The sequence below is a fragment of the Leuresthes tenuis genome, unplaced genomic scaffold, assembly GCF_036924035.1.
Source record: "Leuresthes tenuis unplaced genomic scaffold, fLeuTen1.0.hap1 SCAF_7, whole genome shotgun sequence".
NCBI lineage: Eukaryota > Metazoa > Chordata > Actinopteri > Atheriniformes > Atherinopsidae > Leuresthes > Leuresthes tenuis.
Window position 1 is genome coordinate 21,007,790 of NW_027325361.1, and position 17,052 is coordinate 21,024,841.

General features: G+C 41.7%; 2 protein-coding genes across 2 annotated transcripts; both read left to right on the forward strand.

Annotated features, from left to right (window-relative positions):
- Positions 1 to 1,111: 1,111 nt before the first annotated feature.
- Positions 1,112 to 5,936, forward strand: LOC140312145 (cytochrome P450 2J6-like). Its single transcript, XM_072389832.1, has 9 exons — positions 1,112 to 1,433; positions 1,756 to 1,921; positions 2,012 to 2,164; positions 2,269 to 2,429; positions 3,686 to 3,862; positions 3,972 to 4,110; positions 4,633 to 4,820; positions 4,924 to 5,065; positions 5,470 to 5,936. The coding sequence occupies exons 1-9, from the start codon at positions 1,242 to 1,244 to the stop codon at positions 5,643 to 5,645; spliced, it is 1,494 nt and encodes a 497-aa protein (XP_072245933.1). The 5' UTR covers positions 1,112 to 1,241; the 3' UTR covers positions 5,646 to 5,936.
- A 4,521-nt stretch (positions 5,937 to 10,457) lies between these two features.
- LOC140312152 (cytochrome P450 2J6-like) lies at positions 10,458 to 15,996 on the forward strand. The gene is made up of 9 exons (XM_072389843.1): positions 10,458 to 10,949; positions 11,272 to 11,437; positions 11,528 to 11,680; positions 11,784 to 11,944; positions 13,768 to 13,944; positions 14,054 to 14,192; positions 14,715 to 14,902; positions 15,006 to 15,147; positions 15,552 to 15,996. Exons 1-9 carry the CDS (start codon positions 10,758 to 10,760, stop codon positions 15,725 to 15,727), a joined length of 1,494 nt encoding a protein of 497 aa, XP_072245944.1. The 5' UTR covers positions 10,458 to 10,757; the 3' UTR covers positions 15,728 to 15,996.
- The last annotated feature ends 1,056 nt before the right edge of the window (positions 15,997 to 17,052 follow it).

The following is a 17,052-nucleotide window of genomic DNA, read 5'->3' on the forward strand; positions in this document are numbered from 1 at the left end:
AGTTGCTACTTTTGTTTGCAAACCAGTACAAACCAGTACAGCTTTAGCACTTCACCTACCTGTGACGGAGTCAGAAGATTTCTGTAGAGGGGGCCAGACTGAGACCACAAGACCGACATATAGAAGTAAACCATGTCTAGTTGCCCATGAAATGAGATCCGGAAAGGTTTATAGTCTGAACTGCTGATTAAAGTTGTGAGAAATTTACATTTAAAGTATATGAAATAAGTTATTAGTTATTTATTTGGCTTGTAGCTAGATTTATTTATTCCTATTGTTGCCTACTATTTGTCTGGTTTTAATTTATTTTTTTTATACATTAATTTATTTTCATGTCATTATTATTCTATGTTGTTTGAATTAAATTGATTTTTCAAATAAATTTCAAAGAAGTGTGATATGAATAAAGTCTGATTGACTAACTGATAAAACAAACTGCAATAAAACTGATAAGTTGCAATTTGTCATTATTCTTAAAGTGCCTGTATTGTGGATGCTATATTCTGTTCTCACACTAATAGATGATTGCAATTCTGCTTCAAAGACACAACAAGTGGACATGCCATGAACTTTTAAAAGTTCCCACAAACACAGTTTGCAAAGTATTGATTGATCTATATTATGTTGAGGGTCTCTTATTATTTGAGAAATAGATGTAATTCCGGTGGAAGGACATTTGGCTTGAACAGGCACCTTTTTCTGCTTATTTCGCATGAACTTGTATTTATTGGCTTCAGTTACATTTCTCCCATTTGTCCATGTCATTGTCTGCATTCAGTTGCCAAACCTGTTCAGCTCATTTTAAGCTCACTTACATGCACCTGCGTAGTAAATCTATTTGGTGCCTTTTGCCACGACTGCACTTTGTAATGTTGGCTTGGCTCTGCTTACCTCTCAACATTTAATCTCTGATTAAAATAACTGAAACAGCAGTAGAGGTCTTGAACTCAATGTGCGATATATACTGTAGAGCTGAAAATCTAATGAGTGCAAAGTTACAATAGGTTTCATCACACGTGCCCCAGAGGGTTTGTTTGTCAAGGGGCAAGTAGGTGTGGTTTGCAGCTTGTTATGTAAGTACTGTACGTTATGTAAGACTATGATCTGCTATTTTTTTCAGTTGCCTGTCCTGGGTGTGCTGAAAAAAGGAATATATCAAACGTTAACAGACTTAAAAACACTGCTGCTTTAAAGAGAAGATCAGCTCGGACATTCCTACTGCCTTATTTGCTCCTTTAACCATGTGGCTTTACAATATTTTACTGAGCTTTGATCTAAAGGGGCTTTTCTTGTTTATTTTTCTGTTCCTCCTGATTGCGGACTTCCTCAGAAACAAGAAACCATCAAATTTTCCTCCAGGACCGCAGGCTCTCCCCTTCTTTGGGAACATCTTAAGTGTGGACAGCAAACACCCACAAAATTATTTTTGCAAGGTACCGATTTCTATACATGTTAAAGCTTTAGGGGCTTCGGAGTCATCAAATAATACTTAAAAGCTTTTTTCAAATCTAATTTCGATTACTTGTGCAGCACAACTTATGTTTTGTGTTGTTTGCATTCAGGTTTCCAATGATAAGGTATATGCAGACATATAAAGCAGGTGCTTGCATCTTGTGGTTAATTTGTAGACGTGATTGGAAAATCTGACCTTAAAACACACCAACTTTGTTCGCTCAACTTCTAATTTATGAACTTTATATCGTACACTGGCACGTTTTGTTTAACAGTGTCTGTTCATTGTTTTATTGTTCACAGTTGGCTGACATCTATGGAAATGTCTTCAGTGTCCGCTTCGGCAGTGATACACAGGTGTTTGTGACAGGCTACAAGATGGTGAAGGAAGCCTTAGTGACACAAGCTGAGAACTTTGTGGATCGACCACACAGCGCGATAGCTGACAGGTTTTACAGCGGACACTCAAGTATAAAATCGTTCCCTTTATAGTCACTTTGTGTAGAGACATTGGTTTCCATAATCCTTTAACTTCCTCACCTATGCATGTCCCTTCCAGACGGTCTATTCATGGCCAATGGTGAAACATGGAAGAAACAGCGACGCTTTGCTTTGTCTACCTTACGCACCTTCGGCCTGGGCAAAAGCTCCATGGAACAATGTATCTGTGAGGAAATCCGATACCTACAGGAGGAAATACAGAAGGAGAAAGGTGGTTTACACTGAGTGTGACGTATACTCATATCATATTCCTGCAGTACCAGCAGCTAATGATCCAAGCAGCCTTTTTTTTTTAAGCAGTGATCTCTTCCTCAGGTGAACCTTTCAGCCCCGCAGGCCTCTTCAACAATGCCGTATCTAACATTATTTGCCAGCTGGTGATGGGTAAAAGATTTGACTACAATGACCACAACTTTCAGGTCATGCTGAAGTATTTATCTGAGTCACTTCAGGTGGAGGGATCCATTTGGGGTCTAGTAAGTCAATAAAATTCTCTTAGACAACTGAACTTCATTCCACTATGGCCTGCAATGACTTTTCCAAATTCTTCACAGACAAAGTCCAAAATATTAGACAAGCAGTTGGTACATCAGCAGCAGCTTCAGCATATATACCGTATCCACCGAAAACCGGTTTAAACACTATGAGACTGTTTCAACCCATTTACAGTAAAGACCTGGAGGACATCTTGCTGAACTCCTCTTGCTGTTTAGACATCCTGCCAACAGGTTTTTTCAAAGGGGTCTCAAAGATTTTAGAGTCAGACCTGTTACTGATAGTGAACTTGTCCTTAATGTCAGGTGTGTTTCCAGAGCCACTAAAAACATCTGGAAGTAAACCTCTGCTGAAAGAGGACAGTCTTGACAAGACACAAATGAACAATTACAGGCTCAACTCAAATCTCCCATTTTTAAATAAGATCATTGAAAAAGCGGTCTTTCAACAGCTTAATTACTTTCCAACACAAAATAACTGCTATGATACTATCCAGTCAGGTTTTAGACAGCACCACAGCACTGAGACTGCTCTGACCAAAGTGTTTAATGACATATGTCTGAATACAGACGGTGGAAAAATGTCAGTCTTAGTTTTACTGGATCTCAGTGCTGCTTTTGATACAGTTGACCACAGTATATTACTCAAACGACTGGAGAACTGGGCGGGAACTGGTTCAAAACATACTTTGTGTCAATAGGTAACTTTCATTCGAGCAGACAAAAATCACATGTTTCTTGTCTTGTTCTAGAATCACCTAAAAACTACCAACCAGGCCAGAAATCTGGCTGTAGTGATGGACTCTGACCTAAATTTGGAAAAACACATTAAGGCAATAACAAAGTCAGCCTACTATCACCTTAAGAATATATCAAGGTTAAAAGATCTGATGTCTTAGCAGGACCTGGAAAAACTAGTCCATGCATTTACATTTTTATAATTTTTATTACAGTTTATTTTATCTTATCTTACATATGTTTTTTTTATTTTTCAATCTTTATTGCTCTGATTTTATCTATTTCTTTAATTTAATTCTTTTTTGTTTAAATTCTAAATCGTCCTCTTTATTTAATGTCTCTGTAAAGCACTTTAAATCACTTTGTTGTTGAATTGTGCTATACAAATGAACTTGCCTTGCCTTAGACACTGACAGAGAGAGATGTCAGAGGTTTACCACAGAAGGAGAAAAAGGACGTTTTGAATAAAGGTTTTTCTTGTCCCGTTTTGTTTTGAGTAGCTCTATGAGTCATTCCCTGGAGTGATGAAACACTTGCCTGGTCCTCACAACAAAATGTTCAACGATTACAACATCCTACAAGACTTCCTCAGTCAGGAATCAAACAGACACAAGAAGGACCTGGACCGCAACAATCCCCGGGACTACATCGATGCTTTTCTCATTGAAATGGAGAAGGTATGGAGGCAGCTGCATTCCAACATTTCACTCTACAAAAGTAAAAAGCAGACATTTCTGTCAACTTCCCAACCATTAACTGATGTTGCTTCTTTGCATTTTGGAGTAGCACAAAGAGTCTGATCTGGGCTTCACTGAGACCAATCTGGCACTCTGCTCTCTGGATCTCTTCCTGGCTGGAACAGAAACAACGTCCACCACTCTGCTGTGGGCTTTGGTTTTCCTCATCAAAAACCCTGATGTCCAAGGTGGGTGACGTGCTACATCCTACAAGGTGCTAAAAAGCTTGAAAATAGGTTTGCTTGTTAGTCAGTAGTTGCTTATAAACACGAGATGCAAATACTTCTGAGGCTGCTGAGACCAACATTAATTTTATGTGTTTAATCATAAAGCAAACTGTTAGGAGATGATATTGGAGACAGAAAAGTTAATGGATGCTGATTGTTAATACTATGGAAACAGCAGCTGCGTTCAAAGAAGCTGCAGACATACCTGCTTGATCATATTCAGGGTCAGAGGTTGGAGTGCAGCTCATCTAGCAGTGACCAAGGGGCATAGAACAACCTGTACAGGTCATCAGTCCATCTTGCATATATCTCTTCATATTTCCTTTTCAGAGATATTCATCTCAAACCCCAAAGAAAGGAAAAGGATTTTTTTACTTCTCTTTTTTTAAATGGAACATCAAGGCAAAAAATATTAGATCTTATGAGCTTTAATGACTATTTCTCCCTCAGCTGAAGCTAAAGTTATTTAATTTTCTCTTGTAGAGAGAGTCCAAGCAGAGATTGACAGAGTGATTGGACAGACCCGCCAACCCTCCATGGCTGACAGACCAAACCTGCCTTACACTGATGCTGTTATCCACGAGGTCCAGAGGATAGGAAATATTGTCCCTCTCAACGGAATGAGGATAGCTGCCAAGGACACAACCCTGGGAGGATATTTCATACCCAAGGTGCATATACAATATAGTAATTTTAAGAGTTAGTAATATCCTTCCGTTGTTGTGTTTTTGCAGAATATCGGGGTGTAATCCTTGGGGATTTTGCTGTTTTCAGGGCACATCCCTGATGCCCATGTTGACCTCTGTGCTGTTTGACAAGACTGAATGGGAGACTCCGGACACCTTCAACCCAGGACACTTCCTCGACCCTGAGGGAAAGTTTGTGAAGAAGGGAGCATTCCTTCCTTTCTCTGCAGGTAAACCACTCATTTTGTATCTTAAATATCCCATGAAATGTCTGGCAGAATGCTATTTGCCCGTAAAAATATTCACGTTGCTTCTGAAAACTGAACATGTGGAGTACACCGCCAACCCAGTCTGCTGTGACTGAGCGTCCTTTATTGTTCAAATTTGAGTGTTTATTGTGCAAAAAAAAACATTTAAAGCTCATGACTGCAGGAGGAGTCCACAACATTTTAAAAGTAGTTTTTTAAAAAAAGAAGCTACTAAACAACTGTTATGTCATTGTTGGGGCAGATATTGGTATACAGGTATGTTAAGCTCAAGACATATACATTACAAACAGTTTAATTAGGTAGCTACCTTTTTAGGTAGACGTTGTCACGCTTAACTTTTATGCATGTATGTGTTTGTTCCTCAGGGAAGCGCGTGTGTCTGGGAGAAGGCCTTGCCAAGATGGAGTTGTTCCTGTTTTTGGTTGGCTTACTCCAGAAGTTCTCCTTCTCTGTTCCTGAGGGAGTAGAGCTGAGTACAGAAGGAATTAGTGGAACTACACGAGTACCTCATCCCTACAAGGTTTATGCCAAAGCTCGCTGAATTACGCAGCATTTTGCCAAACCAGTTCCCTCAAAAACAAGTGTGAAACAGGGAAGACTGGGCAAATGTTTGAGGAAGCAAAGCTGTATTTACTGCTGAATGATTACTGCCGGTGAGGAAAGTTAGATTGTAGGGGTCAGGTATTATTACAATATCACTGTGTGAATACCATTTCTATTGACAAAATGTATAAAAATGATATGTGAAGCTGTTAAGCTGTATCATTTATGTAAAGTGTAAATAAATTGTGGCTCACAAACTGGAATCTTTAACATGACATTTGAATAAATTCATATGTAATTCTGAATCATAAACCATAAACTCTGATCTTTTTTCGCTCATCTTGAATTTGATGCCCACATTAGATTTCAGTTTCATGCTCAAACTTCAATACAGCAGCACTGCATCAGGGACTTGGGAGCATGAAAAAGAAAGAGGTCCTGGACTGAAGTGTCTTAGTTAATCTACATCATTCTTGCATAGAGTGACTGGCTCTTTGTTTGGTCCTTCACCCACGATTCAGTTGTCATGTAAAGCCCTATTAGAAGCTTATGTTCTTGAAAAAATTGAGACACACAAATGCATCCACTGGGGAAATTCAACAAAGAAATTCTTTTAGCGTAATGTTGTGCTGACAGAAGAGGCTCACCTGTGCCCACATTTGTTCCTCTAGGTGCTCTGAATACTCTTGTACTGCTTGGTAGTGTACTCAAAGAGTTGTCAATTGTACCAGCATTGTTTGTTAGTTTTTGAACATTAAACGGCTGGCCTGGAAAATATAGAGAAAATGCAGGTAAAATACAGAAACTACTTAAAAGAAAGGATCAAATGTCTAAAGATATCAAGCAAAATTCCTAAGCTTGGGCAACCTCAGTTTTATTGAATTATTTCACATCCAATACAGAGAATGTTGTTGTCCCTTCAACTTATGACTGTTCTCATATATTGGTTTCTGATCTGATGTCCTTATGTGAATGTATGTCTTTGTGTTGCTGTAAGCATATACACACACACACACACATATATATATATATATAGAGAGAGATATATGACAAACAAGCCAAGCACAAAACTAACACCAACACCTGTTATAGACAGCAGCAGCTGCCTGGGTGAGGATGTGACCATCCATCCATCCATCCATCCATCATCTGCCGCTTATCCGGGGGTCGGGTCGCGGGGTCAGCAGCTTGAGCAGAGAAACCCAGACGTCCCTGTCCCCGGCCACTTCCTCCAGCTCTTCTGGGGGGACCCCGAGGCGTTCCCAGGCCAGCCGAGAGACATAGTCTCTCCAACGTGTCCTGGGTCTTCCCCGGGGTCTCCTCCCAGTGGGACGTGCCCGGAACACCTCCCCAGGGAGGCGTCCAGGGGGCATCCTAACCAGATGCCTGAGCCACCTCATCTGACTCCTCTCAATGCGGAGGAGGAGCGGTTCTACTCCGAGCCCCTCCCGGATGACTGAGCTTCTCACCCTATCTCTAAGGGAGAGCCCAGACACCCTGCGGAGGAAACCCATTTCGGCCGCTTGTATTCGCGATCTTGTTCTTTCGGTCACTACCCACAACTCGTGACCATAGGTGAGGATGGGAACGTAGATTGACCAGTAAATAGAGAGCTTCGCCTTCTGGCTCAGCTCCTTCTTCACAACGACAGGTCGGTGCAGAGCCCGCAACACTGCAGACGCCGCACCGATCCGCCCGTCAATCTCCCGCTCCATTCGTCCCTCACTCGTGAACAAGACCCCGAGATACTTGAACTCCTCCACTTGGGGAAGGATCTCATTCCCGACCCAGAGAGAGCACTCCACCCTTTTCCAGCTGAGAACCATAGTCTCGGATTTGGAGGTGCTGATTCTCATCCCAGCCGCTTCACACTCGGCTGCGAATCGCTCCAGTGAGAGCTGAAGGTCACGGCCTGACGACGCTAACAGAACCACATCATCCACAAAAAGCAGAGACCCGATTCTGAGGTCGCCAAATCAGACACCCTCAACGCCCTGGCTCCGCCTAGAAATTCTGTCCATAAAAGTTAGGAACAGAATCGGTGACAAAGGGCAGCCCTGACGGAGTCCAACTCTCACCGGAAACGTATCCGACTTACTCCCGGCAATGCGGACGAAACTCTGGCACTGGTCATACAGAGACCGAATGGCCCCTATCAAGGGGTCCGGCACTCCATATTCCCGAAGCACCCCCCACAGGACTCCACGAGGGACACGGTCGAACGCTTTCTCCAAGTCCACAAAACACATGTAGACTGGTTGGGCGAACTCCCATGCACCCTCCAGGATCCTGCCGAGGGTATAGAGCTGGTCCACTGTTCCACGGCCAGGACGAAAGCCACACTGCACCTCCTGAATCCGAGGCTCGATTATCCGACGGATCCTCCTCTCCAATACCCCCGAATAGACCTTACCAGGGAGGCTGAGGAGTGTGATACCCCTATAGTTGGAACACACCCTCCGGTCCCCCTTTTTAAAGAGGGGGACCACCACCCCAATCTGCCAGTCCAGAGGCACTGTCCCCGATGTCCACGCAATGCTGCAGAGGCGTGTCAGCCAAGACAGCCCTACAACATCCAGAGCCTTGAGAAACTCAGGACGGACATCATCCACCCCCGGGGCCTTGCCACCGAGGAGCTTTTTGACCACCTCGGCAACCTCAACCCCAGAAATGGGAGGCCCCGTCTCCGAGCTCTCCGACTCTGCCTCTTCCGAGCATGTGTTGGTAGGATTGAGGAGTTCCTCGAAGTACTCCCCCCACCGACTCACAACATCCCTAGTTGAGGTCAGCAAAGCCCCGTCCCCACTGTACACAGTGTTGACTGTGAGCCGCTTCCCCCCCCTGAGACGCCGGATGGTGGACCAGAATCTCTTCGAGGCCGTCCGGAAATCGTTCTCCATGGTCTCACCGAACTCCTCCCAGGCCCGAGTTTTTGCCTCAGCAACCGCCGAAGCCGCAGCCCGTCTGGCCTGCCGGTATCTATCAGCTGCTTCCAGGGTCCCACTGGCCAAAAAGGCCTGATAGGACTCCTTCTTCAGCTTGACGGCTTCCCTCACCACTGGTGTCCACCAGCAGGTTCGAGGGTTGCCGCCACGACAGGCACCGACCACCTTACGGCCACAACTCCGATCAGCTGCCTCGGCAATGGAGTCACGGTCAGGATGTGACCAAAACTTTTCAAAAGCTTATCTAAAAAAAGACTATATGTCCAGCTGGATGTATTGCGCAACCCACTGGACCTCATGAGTGATCCAACTGGGCAATGTAGCGGTGCAATTCGACACAAAACTACCTACAGAGCTTTTATTCTGAAGGCCCCCAGCAGAAATGCAGGACTTCATAACAACTATACTACTCTGGCCTCTGGAGCTGTAGAAAATGAAGCTAATGGTGATGATTATGACGATGGTGATAGCTCTGTGTCATGGTTTGGTGGATAAAGCACCATATAGCTCACCAAATTGCTGACAAGGTCAGTTCAATAGCGATTTTTTTAGAAGGTGAAAACAGTTTGAAAGCATTGTGAAAAAGAGAAGCTTCTTCATTCTTCATTAACTTTCTTCATCTTCAAACATGCCGTAGCCTTATTACTAATCATGTCACTTTTTCTCCCTCAACTAATACTTTGTAAGAGTTGGGACTTTAAGATATAAAGATAAATTGTAGAATAACTGAATCTTTACACAAATTATTAGACCAGACACGACACCGTCACCCCTGTATATAGAGCCCACATACCTTACAAATTCACACTGCTGACTTGTTACTTCACAAGGTATAAATCCTTCACTGCCATACTTCAGTACGGAATCATACCTCTGTAAGCTGCAGGTGAAGTCTGGCAGGTTGAATGCGGTGGAGAAATGAAGATAGGGTTTGAGAAAGGAAATGAGAAAGGAAGAGCAAGCGGGCCAGGTGGGAAGTTTTTCGGTTTTCTGTTCTTCAAAACATCGCTCAACAGAAGAAAGACACAGAAAAATAGTAAAATACTCCTGCTGTCTATCCACTCCAAGCCCAATACATAGTATATAGCCTCCATTTCTTCTCCACAAGGCAACAGGTCAGTTGAGTGGACCTTCAAATAAACCACTGCGCGTGCACGACTTCCACAATAAAAAAAAACGTGCATGTTTTTCGATGCCTCCTGACTCTGAAGTTTAGAGCTATTCGGCTATGTTAGGCTTTGATGACTCTGCCTTATTCACGCGAGCTGTAGAATCCTGAATTAAACAATAGCAAATATTAAAGTGTCTTATGACACTCATACAGGGGAGTATTAATCAAAGAAGACATGACAGTGTTTTCTGATCTGAGTCAGAGAGCACACCTTGTATATATTACTTGAACAGGTAATCAGGCTCCTGGTTATATTGTAATGCTTTGTGTTGGAGAAACAAGAAACAGCTTTCTCCTGATCATCAACAGATGTGCGAAACCACAACTGCACCTAATCTGCTCTGCTCCAGGTAGACTGCTTTGACCTTTATTTACACTAACTAATTGCTACTTTTGTTTGCAAACCAGTACAAACCAGTACAGTTTTAGCACAGTTTTAGCAGCTTTCTCTGCTTATTTAGCATGAACTTGTATTTATTGGCCTCAGTTACATTTCTCCCATTTGTCCATGTCATTGTCTGCATTCAGTTGCCAAACCTGTTCAGCTCATTTTAAGCTAATTTACATGTACCTGCATAATAAATCTATTTGGTGCCCTTTCCCACTACTGCACTTTGTAATGTTGGCTTGGTTCTGCTTACCTCTCAACATCTTATCTCTGATTAAAATAACTGAAACAGCAGTAGAGGTCTTGAACTCAATGTGCGATATATACTGTAGAGCTGAAAATCTAATGAGTGCAAAGTTACAATAGGTTTCATCACACGGGTGCCACAGAGGGTTTGCTTGTCAAGGGGCAAGTAGGTGTGGTTTGCAGCTTGTTATGTAAGTACTTTCCTCTTTATTCAGTCTATAATCTGCTATTTTTTTCAGTTGCCTGTCCTGGGTGTGCTGAAAAAAGGAATATATCAAACGTTAACAGACTTAAAAACACTGCTGCTTTAAAGAGAAGATCAGCTCGGACATTCCTACTGCCTTATTTGCTCCTTTAACCATGTGGCTTTACAATATTTTACTGAGCTTTGATCTAAAGGGGCTTTTCTTGTTTATTTTTCTGTTCCTCCTGATTGCCGACTTCCTCAGAAACAAGAAACCATCAAATTTTCCTCCAGGACCGCAGGCTCTCCCCTTCTTTGGGAACATCTTAAGTGTGGACAGCAAACACCCACAAAATTATTTTTGCAAGGTACCGATTTTTATACAGGTTTAAGCTTTAGGGGCTTCGGAGTCATCAAATAATACTTAAAAGCTTTTTTCAAATCTAATTTCAATTACTTGTGCAGCACAACTTATGTTTTGTGTTGTTTGCATTCAGGTTTCCAATGATAAGGTATATGCAGACATATAAAGCAGGTGCTTGCATCTTGTGGTTAATTTGTAGACGTGATTGGAAAATCTGACCTTAAAACACACCAACTTTGTTCGCTCAACTTCTAATTTATGAACTTTATATCGTACACTGGCATGTTTTGTTTAACAGTGTCTGTTCATTGTTTTATTGTTCACAGTTGGCTGACATCTATGGAAATGTCTTCAGTGTCCGCCTCGGCAGTGATACACAGGTGTTTGTGACAGGCTACAAGATGGTGAAGGAAGCCTTAGTGACACAAGCTGAGAACTTTGTGGATCGACCACACAGCGCGATAGCTGAGAGGATTTACAGCGGACACTCAAGTATAAAATCGTTCCCTTTATAGTCACTTTGTGTAGAGACATTGGTTTCCATAATCCTTTAACTTCCTCACCTATGCATGTCCCTTCCAGACGGTCTATTCATGTCTAATGGTGAAACATGGAAGAAACAGCGACGCTTTGCTTTGTCTACCTTACGCACCTTCGGCCTGGGCAAAAGCTCCATGGAACAATGTATCTGTGAGGAAATCCGATACCTACAGGAGGAAATACAGAAGGAGAAAGGTGGTTTACACTGAGTGTGACGTATACTCATATCATATTCCTGCAGTACCAGCAGCTAATGATCCAAGCAGCCTTTTTTTTTAAGCAGTGATCTCTTCCTCAGGTGAACCTTTCAGCCCCGCAGGCCTCTTCAACAATGCCGTATCTAACATTATTTGCCAGCTGGTGATGGGTAAAAGATTTGACTACAATGACCACAACTTTCAGGTCATGCTGAAGTATTTATCTGAGGCACTTCACCTGGAGGGATGCATTTGGGGTCGAGTAAGTCAATAAAATTCTCTTAGACAACTGAACTTCATTCCACTATGGCCTGCAATGACTTTGCAAAATTCTTCACAGACAAAGTCCAAAATATTAGACAAGCAGTTGGTACATCAGCAGCAGCTTCAGCATATATACCGTATCCACCGAAAACCGGTTTAAACACTATGAGACTGTTTCAACCCATTAACAGTAAAGACCTGGAGGACATCTTGCTGAACTCCTCTTGCTGTTTAGACATCCTGCCAACAGGTTTTTTTCAAAGAGGTCTCAAAGATTTTAGAGTCAGACCTGTTACTGATCGTGAACTTGTCCTTAATGTCAGGTGTGTTTCCAGAGCCACTAAAAACAGCTGGAAGTAAACCTCTGCTGAAAGAGGACAGTCTTGACAAGACACAAATGAACAATTACAGGCTCATCTCAAATCTCCCATTTTTAAGTAAGATCATTGAAAAGGCGGTCTTTAAACAGCTTAATTACTTTTTAACACAAAATAACTGCTATGATACTATCCAGTCAGGTTTTAGACAGCACCACAGCACTGAGACTGCTCTGACCAAAGTGTTTAATGACATATGTCTGAATACAGACGGTGGAAAAATGTCAGTCTTAGTTTTACTGGATCTCAGTGCTGCTTTTGATACAGTTGACCACAGTATATTACTCGACTGGAGAACTGGGCGGGTTTCCGGAACTGTAATAAACTGGTTCAAAACATACTTAGAGAACAGGAAGTACTTTGTGTCAATAGGTGACTTTCATCTGAGCAGACATGAATCACATGTTTCTTGTCTTGTTCTAGAATCACCTAAAAACTACCAACCAGGCCAGAAATCTGGCTGTAGTGATGGACTCAGACCTAAATTTGGAAAAACACATTAAGGCAATAACAAAGTCAGCCTACTATCACTTTAAGAATATATCAAGGTTAAAAGATCTGATGTCTCAGCAGGACCTGGAAAAACTAGTCCATGCATTCATCTTTAGTAGGCTTGATTATTGTAATAGCATCTTTACAGGTCTACCTAAAAAGTCAGTTAGACAACTGCAGCTCATCCAGAACTCAGCTTCTAGAGTCCTCACTAAGACCAAAAAAGTGGACCACATCAGTCCGGCTCTGAGGTCTTTACACTGGCTGCCTGTCCATGAGAGGATAGACTTTAAAGTTGTGATGCTGGTCTATAAAGCTCTGAATGGTCTAGGACATAAATACATCAGTGACCTCCTGACCCAGTATGAACCTTCCAGACTGGATCCAGACCCCTCAGTTCATCTGAATTCTGTTTTTTTTTTATCAGTTCCCAGAGTAAGAACCAGACATGGAGAAGCTGCATTCAGCTTCTATGCTCCACATGTCTGGAACAAACTCCCAGAAAGCCTCAGATCAGCTGATACACTCAGTGTATTTAAGTCCAGGTTGAAGACACATCTATTTTCAGCAGCATTTGAATAAAGCTCCAAATAAGCTTGAGTTTCAAAACGTAATAATTTTAACTACTGATCTTAACATCATTTACATTTTTATCATTTTTATTACAGTTTATTTTATCTTATCTTACATATTTTTTTTTATTTTTCAATCTTTATTGCTCTGATTTTATCTATTTCTTTAATTTAATTATTTTTTGTTTAAATTCTAAATCGTCCTCTTTATTTAATGTCTCTGTAAAGCACTTTAAATCACTTTGTTGTTGAATTGTGCTATACAAATGAACTTGCCTTGCCTTAGACACTGACAGAGAGAGATGTCAGAGGTTTACCACAGAAGGAGAAAAAGGACGTTTTGAATAAAGGTTTTTCTTGTCCCGTTTTGTTTTGAGTAGCTCTATGAGTCATTCCCTGGAGTGATGAAACACTTGCCTGGTCCTCACAACAAAATGTTCAACGATTACAACATCCTACAAGACTTCCTCAGTCAGGAATCAAACAGACACAAGAAGGACCTGGACCGCAACAATCCCCGGGACTACATCGATGCTTTTCTCATTGAAATGGAGAAGGTATGGAGGCAGCTGCATTCCAACATTTCACTCTACAAAAGTAAAAAGCAGACATTTCTGTCAACGTCCCAACCATTAACTGATGTTGCTTCTTTGCATTTTGGAGTAGCACAAAGAGTCTGATCTGGGCTTCACTGAGACCAATCTGGCACTCTGCTCTCTGGATCTCTTCCTGGCTGGAACAGAAACAACGTCCACCACTCTGCTGTGGGCTTTGGTTTTCCTCATCAAAAACCCTGATGTCCAAGGTGGGTGACGTGCTACATCCTACAAGGTGCTAAAAAGCTTGAAAATAGGTTTGCTTGTTAGTCAGTAGTTGCTTATAAACACGAGATGCAAATACTTCTGAGGCTGCTGAGACCAACATTAATTTTATGTGTTTAATCATAAAGCAAACTGTTAGGAGATGATATTGGAGACAGAAAAGTTAATGGATGCTGATTGTTAATACTATGGAAACAGCAGCTGCGTTCAAAGAAGCTGCAGACATACCTGCTTGATAATATTCAGGGTCAGAGGTTGGAGTGCAGCTCATCTAGCAGTGACCAAGGGGCATAGAACAACCTGTACAGGTCATCAGTCCATCTTGCATATATCTCTTCATATTTCCTTTTCAGAGATATTCATCTCAAACCCCAAAGAAAGGAAAAGGATTTTTTTACTTCTCTTTTTTTAAATGGAACATCAAGGCAAAATATATTAGATCTTATGAGCTTTAATGACTATTTCTCCCTCAGCTGAAGCTAAAGTTATTTAATTTTCTCTTGTAGAGAAAGTCCAAGCAGAGATTGACAGAGTGATTGGACAGACCCGCCAACCCTCCATGGCTGACAGACCAAACCTGCCTTACACTGATGCTGTTATCCACGAGGTCCAGAGGATAGGAAATATTGTCCCTCTCAACGGAATGAGGATAGCTGCCAAGGACACAACCCTGGGAGGATATTTCATACCCAAGGTGCATATACAATATAGTAATTTTAAGAGTTAGTAATATCCTTCCGTTGTTGTGTTTTTGCAGAATATCGGGGTGTAATCCTTGGGGATTTTGCTGTTTTCAGGGCACATCCCTGATGCCCATGTTGACCTCTGTGCTGTTTGACAAGACTGAATGGGAGACTCCGGACACCTTCAACCCAGGACACTTCCTCGACCCTGAGGGAAAGTTTGTGAAGAAGGGAGCATTCCTTCCTTTCTCTGCAGGTAAACCACTCATTTTGTATCTTAAATATCCCATGAAATGTCTGGCAGAATGCTATTTGCCCGTAAAAATATTCACGTTGCTTCTGAAAACTGAACATGTGGAGTACACCGCCAACCCAGTCTGCTGTGACTGAGCGTCCTTTATTGTTCAAATTTGAGTGTTTATTGTGCAAGAAAAAACATTTAAAGCTCATGACTGCAGGAGGAGTCCACAACATTTTAAAAGTAGTTTTTTAAAAAAAGAAGCTACTAAACAACTGTTATGTCATTGTTGGGGCAGATATTGGTATACAGGTATGTTAAGCTCAAGACATATACATTACAAACAGTTTAATTAGGTAGCTACCTTTTTAGGCAGACGTTGTCACGCTTAACTTTTATGCATGTATGTGTTTGTTCCTCAGGGAAGCGCGTGTGTCTGGGAGAAGGCCTTGCCAAGATGGAGTTGTTCCTGTTTTTGGTTGGCTTACTCCAGAAGTTCTCCTTCTCTGTTCCTGAGGGAGTAGAGCTGAGTACAGAAGGAATTATTGGAACTACACGAGTACCTCATCCCTACAAGGTTTATGCCAAAGCTCGCTGAATTACGCAGCATTTTGCCAAACCAGTTCCCTCAAAAACAAGTGTGAAACAGGGAAGACTGGGCAAATGTTTGAGGAAGCAAAGCTGTATTTACTGCTGAATGATTACTGCCGGTGAGGAAAGTTAGATTGTAGGGGTCAGGTATTATTACAATATCACTGTGTGAATACCATTTCTATTGACAAAATGTATAAAAATTATATGTGAAGCTGTTAAGCTGTATCATTTATGTAAAGTGTAAATAAATTGTGGCTCACAAACTGGAATCTTTAACATGACATTTGAATAAATTCATATGTAATTCTGAATCATAAACCATAAACTCTGATCTTTTTTCGCTCATCTTGAATTTGATGCCCACATTAGATTTCAGTTTCATGCTCAAACTTCAATACAGCAGCACTGCATCAGGGACTTGGGAGAATGAAAAAGAAAGAGGTCCTGGACTGAAGTGTCTTAGTTAATCTACATCATTCTTGCATAGAGTGACTGGCTCTTTGTTTGGTCCTTCACCCACGATTCAGTTGTCATGTAAAGCCCTATTAGAAGCTTATGTTCTTGAAAAAATTGAGACACACAAATGCATCCACTGGGGAAATTCAACAAAGAAATTATTTTAGCGTAATGTTGTGCTGACAGAAGAGGCTCACCTGTGCCTACATTTGTTCCTCTGGGGGCTCTGAATCCTCTTGTACTGCTTGGTAGTGTACTCAAAGAGTTGTCAATTGTACCAGCATTGTTTGTTAGTTTTTGAACATTAAACGGCTGGCCTGGAAAATATAGAGAAAATGCAGGTAAAATACAGAAACTACTTAAAAGAAAGGATCAAATGTCTAAAGATATCAAGCAATATTCCTAAGCTTGGGCAACCTCAGATTTATTGAATTATTTCACATCCAATACAGAGAATGTTGTTGTCCCTTCAACTTATGACTGTTCTCATATATTGGTTTCTGATCTGATGTCCTTATGTGAATGTATGTCTTTGTGTTGCTGTAAGCATATACACACACACACACACACATATATATATATATATATAGAGAGAGATATATGACAAACAAGCCAAGCACAAAACTAACACCAACACCTGTTATAGACAGCAGCAGCTGCCTGGGCGAGGATGTGACCAAAACTTTTCAAAAGCTTATTCATAAAAAGACTATATGTCCAGCTGGATGTATTGCGCAACCCACTGGACCTCATGAGTGACCCAACTGGGCAATGAAGCGGTCCAATTCGACACAAAACTACCTACAGAGCTTTTATTCTGAAGGCCCCCAGCAGAAATGCAGGACTTCATAACAACTATACTACTCTGGCCTC